The sequence below is a fragment of the Equus przewalskii genome, chromosome 7 (genome assembly GCF_037783145.1).
Source record: "Equus przewalskii isolate Varuska chromosome 7, EquPr2, whole genome shotgun sequence".
Classification (NCBI taxonomy): Eukaryota; Metazoa; Chordata; class Mammalia; order Perissodactyla; family Equidae; genus Equus; species Equus przewalskii.
The window spans coordinates 47,466,282-47,483,688 of NC_091837.1; the positions used below are offsets into that span (position 1 = coordinate 47,466,282).

The 17,407-nt window shown below is 40.6% G+C and overlaps 1 protein-coding gene across 2 annotated transcripts in view; it reads left to right on the forward strand.

Moving 5' to 3' along the window:
* TTC39C (tetratricopeptide repeat domain 39C) overlaps positions 1-17,208 on the forward strand; it is a 105,131-nt gene extending 87,923 nt beyond the window's left edge. For both annotated transcript variants that reach the window (XM_070629810.1, XM_070629811.1), the window contains exons 7-14: positions 496-589; positions 3,117-3,224; positions 7,330-7,439; positions 8,454-8,577; positions 12,657-12,754; positions 13,885-13,989; positions 15,292-15,330; positions 16,430-17,208. In XM_070629810.1, coding sequence (XP_070485911.1) covers positions 496-589; positions 3,117-3,224; positions 7,330-7,439; positions 8,454-8,577; positions 12,657-12,754; positions 13,885-13,989; positions 15,292-15,330; positions 16,430-16,519 — 768 coding nt within the window. In that variant the 3' untranslated portion in view covers positions 16,520-17,208. The remainder of the gene's footprint in view (positions 1-495; positions 590-3,116; positions 3,225-7,329; positions 7,440-8,453; positions 8,578-12,656; positions 12,755-13,884; positions 13,990-15,291; positions 15,331-16,429) is intronic.
* The last annotated feature ends 199 nt before the right edge of the window (positions 17,209-17,407 follow it).

Here is a 17,407-nt window from a genome sequence, read left to right on the forward strand (position 1 = left end):
CCTTGGAAAGGGCATGGTGGGGGCAGAGAGGGAGGCACACAGGGACCCTGAGGAGGCGGAGTGTGGGGGAGGCAGAGCAGGGCTCATGCAGTCCCTCAGTCCTGACTGCCATCTTCCGGGCCGGGGTGGGTGTACCCAGGAGGGTGGAATATAGTCGCTACCCCTGTAAAACTTACCTGGTCCCACGGAGCTGGACTAGCAAACTCGTCTAACACAAGTTCTGTTGTCCAAGTCTGAAGAGGGTGCTGTGGGGGAAGGTGGGGGTGAGCTGAGCCCTCGCTGGAGGAATCTCCTGCCTGAGCAGAAGTGCCCTGTGCTTAGGTTCATCTCACAACTGCGTGGGCAAAGTCGAGTGTTCTGGAAATCTTTAAGTCACTCTCTTCTGTACTGCTTAATCTAAGATAGCTATTAAGGAAAAAGATCCTTTGGAATTACGATGACTGTGATGTTATTGACAGGTGTCAGCCAGTGACTCTGTTTTCATTTTGTCCTTAGTGTCAAATCAACAGTGCCTTGACTTCCTTCCACACTGCTTTGGAACTTGCAGTCGATCAGAGAGAAATCCAGCATGTCTGTCTCTATGAAATCGGTAAATATGGGTGTCTGTCCAGCTTCTTGTCATGAAATAGTCCGAATGCATTCAGCTGACGTCCAGCTGAATGTCCAGCTCTTGTCATGCAAGTATTAGTGCATTCTTGTGCACTTTTTCATTATTAATGCTGCTGAGTTTGTATCTCTGTAAAATGCTTGTTCCCTTTTTAATAACAGGACTTTGTTATCAAAGCACAATTGATGATACTTATCTCAATGATTCTCATTTCTTCTTTATAATTCATTCTTTCTAACATTTTGATTTTAGGACAGTAGGTAATGTTAAGTGAGTTGACTGAAAAGCATTTGTAAACACCCCATTGGACTGCACATTAGACTTCAGAACTATTTTCTCCTCCCCCCCAATCAGTGTTAACCTGAGGAGAAAAACATGGCGTAGGAGAGAGCTGGGCCCATGGATTACAGTCCCAGCTGTTGGCCGACTGGCTCAGGGACCTGGGACAAGTTGCAGCTGCCCTCGTAGTTCCCCTTGGAGTTACGGCACCTCCCTCGTGGCGGTTGTGAGCTTCAGATGGAATCACAGGAAGAGCATCAGGCAGGGTGCACATGGCAGGCCCTCCCCATGTGTTCGCTGCTCCCTTCTGTTTCTCCCTCCTAGAGATGAAGTGATGACGAAACGTGGAAGCATTTATTTGCCTAAGGTTTTCCCCAAAGTTGTCACTGTCAGTTTCTTGCTGACTGCACTAAAATTCTCCTGTCCTGTTACATTAGTAATTCCATAATCCTTTTATGTAACTGTTTACATTACTAAAATATTGGGAGCTGCCCAATAAAGAATATTATGTGTTTTTTAGGGTTTTTCTTGGTGAGGAAGATTGGCCCTGAGCTAAGATCTGTTGCCAACCTTCCTCTTTTTGCTTGAGAAACATTGGCTCTAAGCTAACATCTGTGTCAGTCTTCCTCTATTTTGTGTGTGGGACACCACCACAGCATGGCTTGATGAGTGGTGGGTGGGTCCATGCCTGAGATCTGAAGCCGCGGTCCCTGGGCCACCAAAATGGAGTGCACAAACTTAACCACTACACCACCAGGCTGCCCCAACAATATGTTTTAAATGCCTCTTATGGTTTAGGGAGGGGATATGAGGTATAATCCAGTGGAAAATGTATTTTTATATAGTCTGTTGAGTAGCCATAACGTAGAATAGTGTGTATTTCAAGAACTTGAATTAAAGGGCCTAGATTTAGTGGCCTTTTTTTCCTCTTAAGATCCTGGTATCTTTGTTTTTTCTTCCAGTTTTGTTGAGATATAGTTGGCATATAGCATGGTATTACTTTAAGGTGGACAACACAATGATTTGATATGTGTGTATATTGTGAAATGGTTATAGTGGCCCTTTTTTTGTGTACATTTCCAGGTTTGTTAGAAAGCTTCAAAATCATTGAATCCAACACTAAGGCCTTAGGAAAGTTAACTTGGGGGAGAAAAGTAGCAAAATCAGAAATCAGGCGGCTTATTCAGGTTCAGTGCTGCCTCCCACCTCTATTTTGCATTTAATTCAAATCTTCTCTTGATATCTGTTACACAATGGAAATAACTAACCCCCATTTTTACTCCAAAATATGTCAATTTCATATCCTATCCCATAGAATTTGACACTGAGTTTTCCAGAAGCGTAGATTGCCTCATCCCTATAGTTCAAATGGCAGGTCCAAGATGCCACAACTACTTGTGATGCACCTGATACCAGAATTGTGTTTTATGGAGACAAGATCATGGATGGGAGAGAGTAATGGCCTTCAGTCCTCAGTTCTTCCTTGTTAGCTGCGTGGCCTTGGGCAAGTCACATAAGCTCTTCATGCCTTAGGTTTTCTCCTTGGTGAAATAAGGACACCATCAGCCACATTTGTGAGGCTCTAGCCAGATTAGAGAGAATTTATAGCAAGCTCCTGGCCCAGGCCTTGGCACACAGAGGGTACTATTGTAACCGTGGGAATAAATTCCTTGCATGTTCATTGTTGCCACTTCTTATCAGAATGCCAGTCTACAGTGTTTTGATCCAGGAAAGATGGGGTCCTTTCTCAGCTCCACTGCCAGCTTGCAGAGGGAGGGTGGGAAAGTATTTACTTTCTGACTGCTCTCTTCTTCACACAATGATTTGAGAATTAATAGTAATCATTAAGGAGCAGGTGAGTGCTTTAAGACTTTTTGAGGTGGTCACTATACATAGAATCTGATGATATTGTTTTTCTGTACCGGGGCCTATTGCGTACTTGGGTTAATCTCACAACTGGAGGAAACAAACTGGAGTGTGTTCATAGAAATCTTTACACCACTTTCTTCTATACTGCTTAATTGGTTGTAAAATAGAAATGCCCTGTTGTCCTCAAAATGTCACACTGAAAATATTTAAGAGAAAAAAGATCAGTTTTTAAGTTTTCAGGTAGTGCACATACACCACTCACAGAGAAGGACAGTCAGCAGTATCAAAGGTTTGTAGCTTAAAGATGGGATATTGAAGCTCACTACTATAGGGTTGTATCCTAAAAATGTTTCTTTCATAGGTTGGTGCAGCATGATAGAGCTGAATTTCAAGGATGCATTTGATTCCTTTGAGAGGCTAAAAAATGAGTCCCGGTGGTCACAGTGCTATTATGCCTATTTAACTGCGGGTGAGTAGACCTCTTCTGTCCTGAGTTGGGTCACATGTGTTGGCGGATGGGAGAATGACAGTGGGAAGATGCAAAAGTTGTGTTCTTCCTCAGTGTTCCCCAGCATATTAATGTCTTGTGCTACTGAGTAAATAGCAGCTGAATACAGTGTTCACTGACCCAGCTGAGCACAGTCTCTTCAGTTCTGCATGCCATGCCCCTCCCCCACTCTCCCACTCTGAGCTGGTTTAGTCACATGCTCTGTCTTGGAAATGCTTATTGTGAAATTCTCCCTATTTTTGTGCATTTTGCTCTAAGTAGCCTCAGCCTACCCTTACCTCTCTCCTTTAGTTTCTATGATATATTTTTTATTTATTAGGAATTTAAAGAATTTTTAAGATGGTAATGTGTCTCTGTAATTGTATTAATGTTTTTGTTTGGATCGTCAGTGCTTTGGTTACAAAGTTGCACAGATTTCAGAGTAGTTGGCTCTAACCTGTTTGACGTATTAACTCTGTTACAGTTACACTGTGATTTTGCATAACACAAGGTATTTTTACACTGTGTATCGTTATAGCAGAAACACCTCTAATTTCTGATAGAAATATGAGAGTTCCTTGCCTTTAAGCCCTTGTATAAGGAGGTAGGTAAAGATATGCTGCCACCTGGTGGACAAAAGGGTTATCTGTGCCTGAGCGACATGCAGTGCAGTTGTGACCTGTAATTGTAGAGGTGGGAATTGAAGAGACCCATGCAGTGGTTGTACATTTTCTGCCTCTAACAATGAGTTGTCCTTATGCAGCTATATAAGTCATTCTTTTACTTTAAATTTAAGACTAATCCAAACATTATTTTAAATATCTCCGTATTTCTCAGAGTATTTGGATTTAATGAAACATCTCTTGTCGTTCCATCCTCTTAACTGATCTACTTAAAATAAGATAGAATTAACAGTGGCCAGTATGTAGATCCTGGATGTTCTAAAACTGCAGTCCCTTAGCGATCAGTATGAAATCCTCTTATAGCCACCCACCTCACTACAATCCCCGCAGGGCATCCATTTCATATGGTTCTGTAGCTAATGTTTGAATAGGATTATTTTCAATATCCTGGTTAGTACACCGTGTCTCACACTTTAAGAGTTGTTTTATAGAATTCACAGCCATCTCAGATGAAAATAGCAACTGTTTAAGGAGCGACCTTGGTGTACCCAACACATTGAGAGGTGGATGAACCAAAAAAAAGAGGCCTGCATGACAGCTCGAGGATCGTTAAGGTGTAATTGAGTCACATGGTCAATTATGGGCAGGTATTTCCCTTCTAATCTTTGTTGAGCATAGAACATGAAGAAGTAAATGCACAATGTGACTATACAGAGGAGCATTTATTCTGCAATATTGGAAATCTTATGAAATGCCAGTTGTAGGAGATGATAAAGCATGAAAGACTCTAGTCTCTGCTCTCCAAGGGGATTTTATGCAGGTGATAAGACGAGTGTGAATAGTGCCACCACAGAGAGTTCACGGGAGAGGGAAAGACGCTTCTGTCAAGCTGTCAGAGGAGGCGTCTTGCAGGAGCTGCCATCGGACTTGGCCCTGAAGGACAGGTCCACGTGGACAGGCAGAGCTGGAGAGGATGGGCCTTCAGGGACCAGAAACACTGCCACCAGCGGCCTAGTTCCTTGCAGTATTTTTTTAACTGTGGTAAAATATACATAACTTAAAATTGACCATGGTAGCCATTTTTAAGCGTATAGGTCAGTGGCATTAAGTATGTTCACACTGTCAGGCAGCCATCGCCACCATCCATCTCCAGAACTTTATCATCCAGAACTGAAACTCTGAACCCACGAAACAATAACTCTCCGTTCCCCCCCTCAACAGCCCCCAGCAACCACCATTCTCCTCTCTGTCTCTATGAATTTGACTATTTTAGGTCCCTAAGATAAGTGAAATCATACAATATTTGTCCTTTGTGTCTGGCTTATTTCACTTAGCATAATGTCTTCAAGGTTCATCCATGTGGTAGCATGTTTCAGAAATTTCCTCATTTTTAAGGCTGAATAATATTCCATTGTATGTATATACCACATTTTGTTTATCCATTTATCTGTCAGTGGACATTTGGGTTGCTTTCACCTTTTGGCTACTGTGAATAATGCTGCAATGAACATGGGTTTCTTGGAGACCCTGCTTTCAGTTCCTTGGGTTGTGTACCCAGAAATGGAATGGCTGGATCATATCCCTGTACGATTCTTGCAACTTTTCAGTAAGTTTGAAATTATATAAGAAGTTACCGAAAAAGGTTAGACTATCACTTATGGAATGGTATAAACTTAGTCTTAATGGAAGAGCCAAGCATTCTAAGTTCTGTTTAGGTCTCAGATTTAGGATAAATCAGAGATGCTCATGCTTTCAAACATCTGCATCTTTTAAAGCAGCTGTCTGTAATTGTACTGCAAGAGGGATCGGTGGTGTGTATTCTTGAGGATCTGAGGCGTTAGTGCTGTAGAGCTTCAAAGGGGGTCAGATCTGATTCCATTGCTGTTTATGGCACATGGGAGGGCTTGTGCGCACACTCTCTCATTCTTGCTTGCACACTCACTCTGTTTTTTAAATTGTGTGACTCTGTAAGAATGTTATAAATTTTCTGAAGAAGACCTCAAGCTAGGGGTAGCAGAAATTTTCTTTTTCATTGGTTTACTGTGTGACCTTAGGCAACTCTTTTAACTTTTCTGGACCTCTGTATCCTCTGATCTATGATGATGGGGTTGGTTTACAAAACAACCACTGAGCTTCCTCCTGATTTTGAAATGTTATAGCTGGAACTGATGAGGTCATTTTAGATGGCTTCAGACCCCCACATCTGGACCAGGGCTGCTCCTGTAACTGGGAATGGGATTGTCCCTCCCTTTGAATATTCAGCTTAACCCCTCTGACTCCCAGTAGAAATCTTCTGCCTTTCCCATAACCTCCATGTCCTCAGCTTTCTCTAAGCCTTGCTGCTTCTGCTTCTTTGGCCCTGCCAATAGCAGCCCACCCTCTCACATGCCATGGCCCTGTGCTCTGCTTGACGAAGCCCAAAAATGTGAGTACAGGACCACCTAGTTTGGGGTGCTTGAATGAAGAAGGAGGAACCAGCAAACCAACAGACATTCCAACTGAGGATTGAAAAACATCTAACAAAGGCAAACATCTCACAAAGATAGCATCTAACAAATAATTAATAGAAATGAATTCTGTGCCATAGGAGTTAAGAAAACGATGACAAAGAGTGGTTGGCAAATTTTTTTTAAGGAGGTGGGACTGAAGCTGGTATGCAGTTCGGAGAAGGCAGAGAGCAGGTGAAACAAAGGGAGGATGATTAAGTCTTTGCCTGGAGCTTGGGTGGGATGAAGATGGTGTGCAGACCATCCTCCCAGGCTCAGCTGGACTCCTATCTTCTCAAAGCTTTCCTCATCTCTCCAAAGCGAAATGGTCCCTTCTCTTTCTGAGCTTTTCCAAAAGCACTTTGGTTCTCCAACTCTAAAGGCTCGTATCACTCTGTACACTGTAGCTATGGGACCGTGTGTGTGTCTTCTCTCTCCAGCTGAAATTTACGTTTCTTCAGGGTGCAAGTTTATGTGTTTCTTCACATTCTTACTGGTGGCTTGTCAGTGGTAGGTGTCCAACGAACCTGTGTGAGACTTATTCATGACTTTCTTTCCAGGCACAGAAATGTCCTCTTTCTGTAGTGAAGCTGTCATGATCCTCTTGGCTCCTCATTGTTCTTTCCTAGATTTCTCTTTGTTCCACATTCTAAGCATGTGGGTTCCCATTAGACTGTACACTGTGACAGCAGCTGGGGATTTTGTTGCATACGAGACCATCTCCCCAACAAAAAGACTAGTGCCATGGCTTTCCCATCTGTCTCACCAAAGCTCTGGGAGCCCAGCACCTAGGAAACAGTTGTTGAATAAATGGAATGACTATCAACAGGATGGTGTGGTCCTTTGTGTAGCAGTCTTTTTAAATATATTTGCTCCCATTTTTTCTTTGGTAACATTTTCCAAGTACCATCAACCTAGGTAGCCCTTAGTGGCATCTGCCCCCTAATGCTTAAGAAATACAATGATGGTTTCTTACAGTTTGTCAAGGAGCCACTGGTGATGTGGATGGGGCACAGATTGTCTTTAAAGAAGTTCAGAAACTCTTCAAGAGGAAAAACAATCAGATTGAACAGTTCTCAGTGAAAAAGGTATGTTGGAGCCTATTGACCTGGTGGATTATTTATGATGGGCAGTTGTAACCAACACTACCTTAGAAAGGTTTTAGGAAGTCATATTAAAAGCTGGTGACTTACTTGTCTTGCAAATGTAGTTCACCACTGTGGGGAGAATTTATTCCCATGGTCGTACTCTGTCCTGCATGGAAAGTGCTTCTTTTGCTGCAAAGAATTAAAGCAGTTGTTTTTTTTCAACAAGGAGAGACATTACAGACCGTGTAGAGCTAATGAGCATATCTGGAGAGGGAAAGCGTCTTTCTAAAGAGTTTCAGAAGGATACGGATTGGCAGAACCTGGGCAAGAGATACAGACTGCTGGTCTTGATATTGTGAATATGTCACATTTTAACCTAATAAAGAACAAAAGTGTGCACAAAATTCACCAGCAGAATGTAACTACAGTCCTTGGCCTACGTCCCTAATTTATTTTATACTTTTAAGAATATAATTTAGCTGAATTATCATGGGTTATATTGACAATTTGTCATATCCTGAATTTTCCATGATTTTAGTTTTATAAGTTTTTATTGAATGAACGTTTAATGACGTGGTTCGAGTATGAACTAGACTGTGGTATGGAATGCCACTGAGAGCACTCAGTAAGTAAAAAGTAAAAAAGTCAATAAAACCACAGCTGAAAGTCATCCAGTATTCCATCCTCCATGTAAACCCATGGAGTCACCCAGCGCTATAAATTCCTTTGATTTGGACTCAAATGAATCTAGTTTCATCCCCAAGTTTTCAAAATATACCCTGTATCTTGATAGTAGATGAGTGAAATAATGAATAGAAGGCATGGCTACCAATATATTAAAAATTGGAAAGCAAAATTTTTTTATAGAGAGAGAAATTTGCATTTTCACCTTTGTAGGAGGGTGCTGTTCATGTTAAATATGAACCATGCACTTTCAAATATCTCCAAAGTATATTTTTTTAATTTGAATTTGTTTTCAAAATAATGTAGCCTAATCGTTCTGACTCCTCGCAGGCGGAGCGGTTTCGGAAACAAACCCCGAGCGCGGGGCTGTGTGTGCTGGCGTCCATCGAAGTGCTGTACCTGTGGAAAGCCCTTCCCAACTGTTCCTTCCCCAACCTCCAGAGGATGAGTCAAGGTAAAACCACGCTGTGCTCCTCGGCTCGTTCCTTGAGTTGTCTTTACTATTATCTGATTCACAGAGAACACATCTGCCGTTCCTGGATGAATGACGCAGAGATTGAGAAAAGTCAGTCTCTCAGGTGACAGTAGGAAGCCCTGGAATGTACAGACACGCGTTGTTAGCAGCGTATGGTAATGCACTGGGTGTAAACGTTATTAATGCTACAGCCGTGGGGGATCCTGGAAGCATACATTTTTTCCCAGTGAAAGCCCTTTGTTTCATTTCGGTTTGATTCACATTCATTAAAATGCACAGATACTAAGTGTACAGTTCAATGAGTTTTGACAAATACATACACCATGGCATCTGCCACCAAAATCAAGAACAGAACATTTCCACCGCCCCTAGAACTTCCCTTGTGCCCCTTCTCAGTCCGTCCCCATGCCAAGGCATCCACTGTTCTGATTTCTCTCTCCAGGGATTACTTTTGCCTGTCCTTGAACTTGGTGTAAGTGGATTCAGACAGTGTGTACCTTTCAGTGCTGGGCTCCATGTGTTCAGCCAGCACCTGTGAGAGTTCCGTGGTGGAGGCTGTGTCATCAGTTCGCTCCTCTTTCTGGCTGAGTGGTGCTCCGTCGTATGGCTATTCCTATTCCACAATTGTTCTTTCATTCTCCTGTTACTGGACACTTGGTTCGTTTCTGGGTTTTTAGCTATCACGAGTAAAGCTGTCACGAACATAAGTCTACAACATAAGTCCTTCATGTGGACGTTGCATGCTCATTTCTCTTAGTAGATACCTGGGAGTGTAATTAGAAGCCTACATTTTTGATTCATATATTTAAAAAAACATAGAACTGTGGTAATATAACCTTCCTAAAGTAATTTTCCTTATAAGTTTAGGAAAAGTTCACAGGAGAAGAACCTAAATCTTTAGGTAAAATAAAGCTTTATTGGTTATTAAAGGAATACTGTAACATTTCTTGTAAAGGTTTAATGGCAGACGTTTGAACGACACTTCATCTTCATAGTCTGGCAAATTATTTAGTTTGCTCTCCACTGCAGGCCAGGGAAGTAGAAAGGCAGACAATACATACTGTCCTACCCATTTTATAGTGAAGAAACCAACTCGGCACAGTGAGGTGACTGGCCCAGCTCCCACAGGAGCGAGAGTCGATGCTGCTGGTCTGAGGGCAGCACACGGAGTGGCAAAGCTTTAAGCTCTTCCACACGCGGCTTCACTTTCCCGGGAGCATCAAGGTGTTTAAATCACGCAGCTAGGAGTACGATTACAAGAGGAGATGCTATGTCAAAATGAAAATGCATTCATCCAGATATATGGTTTTACAGACAGTAATTATCTTGGGAAATGTATTCTTATTCACATATATGCTGCCCAGTTATCACTTAATGTGACTGAATATTCTCTGAACTCTTTTCCTGGTGTCAAAATAAACTAACAACAAAGATGTAGTCATGGAGAAGGAGGCAGGCTCTGGAGTAAACATGAGATAATTCTTTAATGTCTTTGTTGAAAGTTAACTCAGTTTTGAGGTCTATTAATGAGACTATATCATTCCCCAGTGTTAAGCGGTAATGATCCAAATTGATTCAACCATTAGAGTACAGTGAAGATTTTTGTAGAGAAACAGTTAAGTTCCAGAAAAACCTGACAGTGAGTGATAGTGATGCGTTTATTAAACTCTTTCCGTTAGGCCCACATAGCTTTGTGCACTGAGCTCCTTGGGGTCCCCGTCTGTACCTGCTCCATCAGCAGAGCTGGTTGGATTCTTGTGTCTTTGTCTTGTGGTTTCATTCGTAGCCCTTCCCTCCACCCAGCCCTCCACTGCATTCTTTCTCCACGTTTTAAAGATGTTTCTGTGTATTCTCAGCACAGCAGCCAGAGTGATCCTATTAAAACCTAAGTCATGTCGTGTCATTTTGCTTTTCAGAACCCTCTATGGTGTCATCTCATTCAAAGGAAAAGCCCACATCCATTCAGCGGCCTCCAGTGCCCTGCCATCTGTACAGCCCCTCTCCCCACAGTGCCGTTGCCTCCCTCTGCTCTTCCCCTCGCTCACGAGGCTCCAGCCATGCTCCTCCTCGTTGTTCTTGAACACACCAGGCATGTGCTGGCCTCGGTGCCTGTGCACTTGCTCTTCTCTCTCTCTGCAAATGCTCTTCCTGCGAACATCTGCATGGCTCTTTCTCTCATTTCCTTTGGAGCTTTACTCAAATGTGACCTTTTCAGTGAGGCTTAACCTGTACCTTTCCAACACACATGTAAATTCCCATTCGCCTTCCTAGCTTTATTTTTTCCCTTAGCGCTAACACTTCTTTAACATAGATGTTTTACCCACTTGCCTTTTGTATCATCTATTTCCTCCACAAAATGTTACTTTCTTAAGGGCAGAGATTTTTTCTGTTTTTTACTGCTGTATTCCAAGCATCTACATCTGCCTGGCACAGAGTGAGTGCTCAATAAGTATTAAATGAATGAGAAAGTAAATGAACTGCATCTCCCTTTCCTCAACACTGCTGCCTTAGGATCATTAAAGTTCTTTTTATATGGAGGGATTATTCTTAGCCTAGCTCTTTTTCTTTTTCTTTTTTTTCCTTTTTGGTGAGGAAAATTGGCTCTGAGCTAACATCTGTTACCAGTCTTCCTCTTATTGTTTGAAGAAGATTGTCCCTGAGTTAACGTCTGTACCAATCTTCCTCTGTTTTGTGTGTGGGATGCCACCACAGCATGGCTTGATAAGCAGTGCATAGGTCCATGCCTGGGATCTGAACTCGCAAACCCTGGGCCGATAAAGCAGAGCACATGAACCCAACCACTATGCCACTGGATCAGCCGCTTCAGCCTAGCTTTTTGAGGCAACTCTTGCTTCTATAGGTTCAAAGTCCGGTCTTCATATTTACCTCCTAGCTGCTCTACCCAGCTCTTCCAGTTGCTTTCAATTATTTGTTCTGGAACTTTGAGCATTTTGTATATGTAGATAGATATACACACACACACACACATAAATATATATACACACACACACGTATATTTGTATGTGTGTAAATGTATGTATGTGTATGTATAATATGTATCTATGTATAAAATCTTATCAAATATCAATATCTTTATTGGTCCATAGAAATAATTACTTCTTTTCCTTTTCTGTTAGCTCCACTATGTTTCCAATTTCCATCTTTTCATTTCCCTGAAAACCTTCCATAGCATCCTCCTACATGGGTGCCCATCCTCCACAGAAGATGGCAGCTTCATGAGTGGAGGGATCAGGTCTGATCCCATCTCAGTGACTAGTGCAGCACCTTATAATAAACATGTAAAGGTGTCTGCTGCCTGGTTTGTGAAATTAATATGATGCAGTTAAAATGATATTAATAGACTTTATTTTTTAGAGCAGTTTTAGATTCACAGCAAAACTGAGCAGAAAGTACAGAGGTTTTCACATACACCCCCCAACAAACACACATGCACACACAGCCTCCGTAACCATCAGCATCCCTCATCAGTGGGATTTGTTACATCAGTAACATTTGTTACAACTGCTGGACCAACACTGCCACATCATCACCCAAAGTCCATAGTTTACATTAGGGTTCCTGCTCTGTTTTGTACATTCTGTGGGATTTGACAAGTGTACAATGCCATGTAGCCACTCTTACAGATAGTATCATACAGAATAGTTTCACTTCCCTGAAAAATCCTCTGTGCTCCACCTGCTCGTCCCTCCCCCCGGCCAGGCCTCTGGCAACCATGGATCTTCTTTACTGCCTCTGTAGTTTTGTGTTTTCCAGACTGTCATATAGTTGGAATCATGCCATATCTTGCAGATTAGCTTCTTTCACTTGGTAACAGTATGATGCAATTCTGAGTTGTCTGGGCATTGTGAAGTTTGATGTCTTTGCCTTTCTTTGACGAAGGATACTCACTGATTGGTGAGGACGGGGAACCTTCTGAGTTTTAGGGGACAGAATCATGAACTGAATAAGTCACTAAACAATGAAATTCTTAACTCTTGGTGATACTTAAGGAATTAAGGGACTGTATTTCCTTCCTGCTATTTTCCCTTCTCTTTCAGCTTGCCATGCAGTGGACGATTCATCTGTCATTGGATTAAAGTATTTGCTTCTTGGTGCCATACACAAATGTCTAGGAAACTCAGAAGACGCTGTTCAGGTAAACTGTTAAATGTTGTCATGGCTAAGAAATATAAACTGTGAAAACCTACATATGTGCTTGTGAATAAAAAAAGTGAAAAAGCGTTAAACAAAACCAGACCTCCCACTGCAATGTGAGCTTTATCCACTTTTATTTGATTCTTGTCACCTTCTCAGATGCTAGAAGCTCATGATGGTTCATACTAGTTTTTAATGTAACTTCAAGTTCTTAAAGTACTTCTTTACATATGGCTTCTTTTCTGGCACTAGCTGTTTATCAAAGATGACAGTCTCAATTGGAGGAGGAGGAAATGAGGATGCAGACAGTTTTGAAGGAGCGGAGTAAACCCTCACAGTTAGATAAATACAAAAGTGATCGGGCGTGTCAGTGTGTGTTCACTTTTGCTCTGACTGCAGATTGCTGATGCAGTACTGGAGGTGAGGTGTGGAAAGTTCTTAGCTTGGGATGTTCTATGTACATAGATGAAAAAGAACCATTCGTTATCTTCAAATGTAGTTGAAGGGATTTTTCTAACCGAGCTTTTGTTTGGTTGGTGTTTTGAATATTCTTTCAAAGAGTTCATTAATAAGAGTACAGTAATAGGAGACGTTGGCTTTTCAGTCCTACAGTGTTGATGCACTGATATTATCATTTTAAATTAATTATTTAGTGTGGGGTTACAGTGGTTATTACATGGCTCTGAATAGCTTGTTTTAGATCATATGCTTAAGTATCAACAAGATACAGTCAAGACACGTGTCAAGAGATGGCTCTTGGCTTGTGTGCTTGCTTTCTGTTTTAAATAATAAAATGGAATCTTCAGACTTTAAGATGCAGATAAAGATGTTCTCAGCAGTAAAATCAGTAGAGGCTAGCGTGTCAGCTGGAAAAATAAGTAGCACAAATTGGATTGACTGATGGGTAGCATATGCTGGAGGAAGCTCCCCAGACAAGCATGTAAAGGACTTCTAAGATATAGATGAGGATGGATGGGAGGAAATAAAGATGCAAAAAGAAATGAAAGTCTGATATAGAATACAGAAATGAGTCCCTCTTCCTGCCTCCTGAAGATGCAATGAGCCTTAAGTAGGCAAATGAGCCCAAGTAGGGAAATGAATGAATCCCAGTAATATTTGTATTTCTTTCAGTTCTTTCAGCGAGCTGTTAAAGATGAGCTGTCTCGTCAGAGTAACTTGTATGTTCAGCCATATGCTTGCTATGAACTTGGCTGTCTTCTATTAGACAAACCAGAGGTAAGACCTTATGTATTAAATAATGTCCATCAACAAAAATATGCAATGAACAGGCACAAAGCATCCTTCATTTAGAATAAATTAATTGAACATAGTGTTTTTTTGTTTTGTTTTCCTTAATTTCACCTAGGGTGAGTCCAAGAAGCTACTAATCCTATCTTACTATGTTCAAGAAGGTGATTTCTGCTCTGGAATTAGAATTATAAAAGTAACTTTTTGTACAAAAGTTCATTCGAGGGAAAATCATTGCCTTTTTTAGAATGCTGTGATATGCTGCAGTGTGGTTTATTTGGAAGAATACAGAAGTGCGCTGTGATTCTAGCTCTGCCATTTACTTTAGTTTACGATACTGGTTAAGTTACTTAGCCACCTACCTTCTTCCTAATATGTAAAACAGGATAAAAATACCTGCCTTGCCAGTTTAATAAAGATTGTAGTGAGAGTAAATGAGGATGACATGTATGGTTACTTTAAAAATTTTAGAATACCATATAAATTTAAGTTGACAATTACTAAGATGTATATTTAAGTACAATGGGACAGTTTAAAAAAAAAAGATTTCATTAGTGCTGGATTTGCTTGGTACCTTCTTTTAGAAGCTTAATTACACAGTATTGGCTTTATAAAAAGTCTAATTTTTAGTACGTTTAACTCAGCTTTCAAATATGTGAATTTTCTAAAAGTTGAGCTAAATCAACAGAAATATGATTTTAGTCTAACCCTTAAATATGTATTCTATCTTGTCAAAGATAAGCTTTTAATTGGTAAGCCTTTTCATTTGAAATTCTAATTTTACCAAAATAGAAAATGTTATTTTGGTAGAAATTCCAAACACTATATTCTTTATTTTAAGGAAATTTTTACTTTTAATGCAGCCTTAAAATATATACATAAAATATAACAAGACTGGTCCATTTCTTGAATAATGAAGTTGATGTCCTCAATCAGGAATGCCTTCAAAAGGAGATACAAGACTTCAGATAAACGTTTTAATTGTTATCAGTTTTAGATTGTTTAGTAAGAGCTTAACCTAAACTATTATAATTCTTTTAAGTTATTATCCTTTATGGAACAGTAGTGGAGATGATAAAAAATTATTTATCAAGTAATGGCTTGATGTAAATTTCTAAGCACCATTATATTAAAGAAAAACTGAGTCATTATACATGAATGAGCAGTTAACTCACCTATATGCCTACTGTGAGTTGTTTTAATTAACACATCCTCCTAGTATAACATTTTCTGCTTGCGTATATATAAGTTTAGACATTAAGAGGTAATCTGTTTTTCTTATGTTCATAGACTGTAGCAAGAGGCAGAACTCTACTTCTTCAGGCAAAGGTAAGAATAATTGAATCTTCCTCTTTCCAGTGGCTCTTCTTAGCCTTTGGAGTGTACACTTGAGTCTGAATTCAAGAAATTTTGTGAAATGATTGTTCTGATTGATATTTCCGGAAAGGAAAAGTAATAACTAATTGAATCACTGAGCACTTGATTTTTAAGTGAAATTACCGGTATCATGAGAAACTCCTATGAAATTGCTCATCCTGCTTTATAAGTACTCTTCTTGTTTGAGTGGGAAAGTAACTTTTGATTTCATAACTACGTTCATTTTTTTGTGTGTGTGAGGAAGATTGGCCCTGAGCTAACAACACCTGTTGCCAGTCTTCTTATTTTTGCTTGAGGAAGAGTGGCCCTGAGCTAAAATCTGTGCCAGTCTTCCTCTATTTTGTATGTGGGACACTGCCATAGCATGGCTTGATGAGTGTTGTGTGTAGATCCACACCCGGGATCCAAACCCGCAAACCCTGGGCCGCTGAAGAGGAGCATGTGTACTTAACCACTACACCACCAGGCCGGCCCCTCATAACTATGTTCTTGAATTAAGAATTTCTTTTTTTTTTTTTGAAGATTGGCCCTGAGCTAACATCTATTGTCAATCTTCTCTATTTTCTTCTTCTCCCTGAAGTCCCCCAGTAAATAGCTATATATTCTAGTTGTGGGTCCATCTGGTTGTACTGTGTGGGACGCCACCTCAGCATGGCCTGATGAGAGGTGCTAGGTCCGAGCCCAGGATCTGAACCAGTGAAACCCTGGGCCACCAAAGTGGAGTGGGCACACTTAACCACTCAGCCACGGGGCCGGCCCCTAAATGAAGAATTTCTAACAGCAACTTATATCGAGCACTACTTAAGACTGCCATTTCAGGAATAACATGAAGAAAATTTTCCAAAGATGGCAGTAATGACACTCAGTTGACATTTTAAAAATGAACACGAAGTTTGAGGTTTGGAGAACCAGAAAACCAAGTTGCTGTGAAGCCTTTAGTAGGAGTGTGAGTGCTTTTATTGGGGAGTCCCACGCGTAGTGTGGTGTATACTGCAGTCTTTCAGAAGGCTGAGCTGGTAGAGTCCGTAAATATCTTTCTTTGGTCTTACAGGAGGATTTCTCTGGCTACGACTTCGAAAACAGACTGCATGTCCGCATCCATGCTGCTCTGGCCTCTCTGAGGGAGCTGGTTCCTCAGTGACAGACCCGGAGTTCCCGCTCTGTCCCTCCGCACCCAGGTTCTGCACTTTAAAGTAAAAGCAGAGGACACGGCTCTTAGGAAGATCAGCTTTTCTTCTGAAAACCGCCCATACCAGGGACACACTTTCCCAGTTAGGCTGACATATTCAAGATCTCCTCTTTTAAACATATAGCTAAAAAGTAAAAATAATGATGTTAATAGTGATACTAACTAACCACCTGGGGAGAGGGGTAAGTGACCTTGTTCAAACATTTTAGTTTTGTGATTTATTATTTTTAAAATAAAATCAAACTGAATATTCAACCTGTGATCTTGTAGGAATGCCTACATTAAGCACATATCTGATTGGGAAACACTAAGAGGTCCCTGTAAAATTATTAACAATATCATGACATAGCATTTATATTGTGTTTTGAAAAAATAAAAGTGCTTTCTAGTGTTTTACTTTATCCTCAGACTATTCCTGTGAATAATATAGCACAGATATTCTTATCCCCATTGTCTGGATAGTGAAACTCAGGCACAAAAAGGCTAATTGACTTATCCCAGGTAATTATTCCTTTTATCAGTGGAGCGATGAATAGAATGCAGATCTCCTGACTGTGGACCGAATATTCTTTTATTGTAAAAAATATATGTTAATAACCCAGAATTCCATGTTTTCCTTATTAAAAAGCAAATGCTCTTCAGCTGACGTTGTGTCATCAAAAATACCTATCTCCACATTGTCTACAAAATGTTTCAAAGTGAGAAATACTTTTTTCCTTTGAAAGCCAACCAAGTGGAAGCAAATAGAGGATAGTTTTACAACCGAAAGTATAACTGTTTTGATAGTTTATTAGAAAGCCTAGTCTATAGACTAGATAAATAATACCTACATTTTAGGAG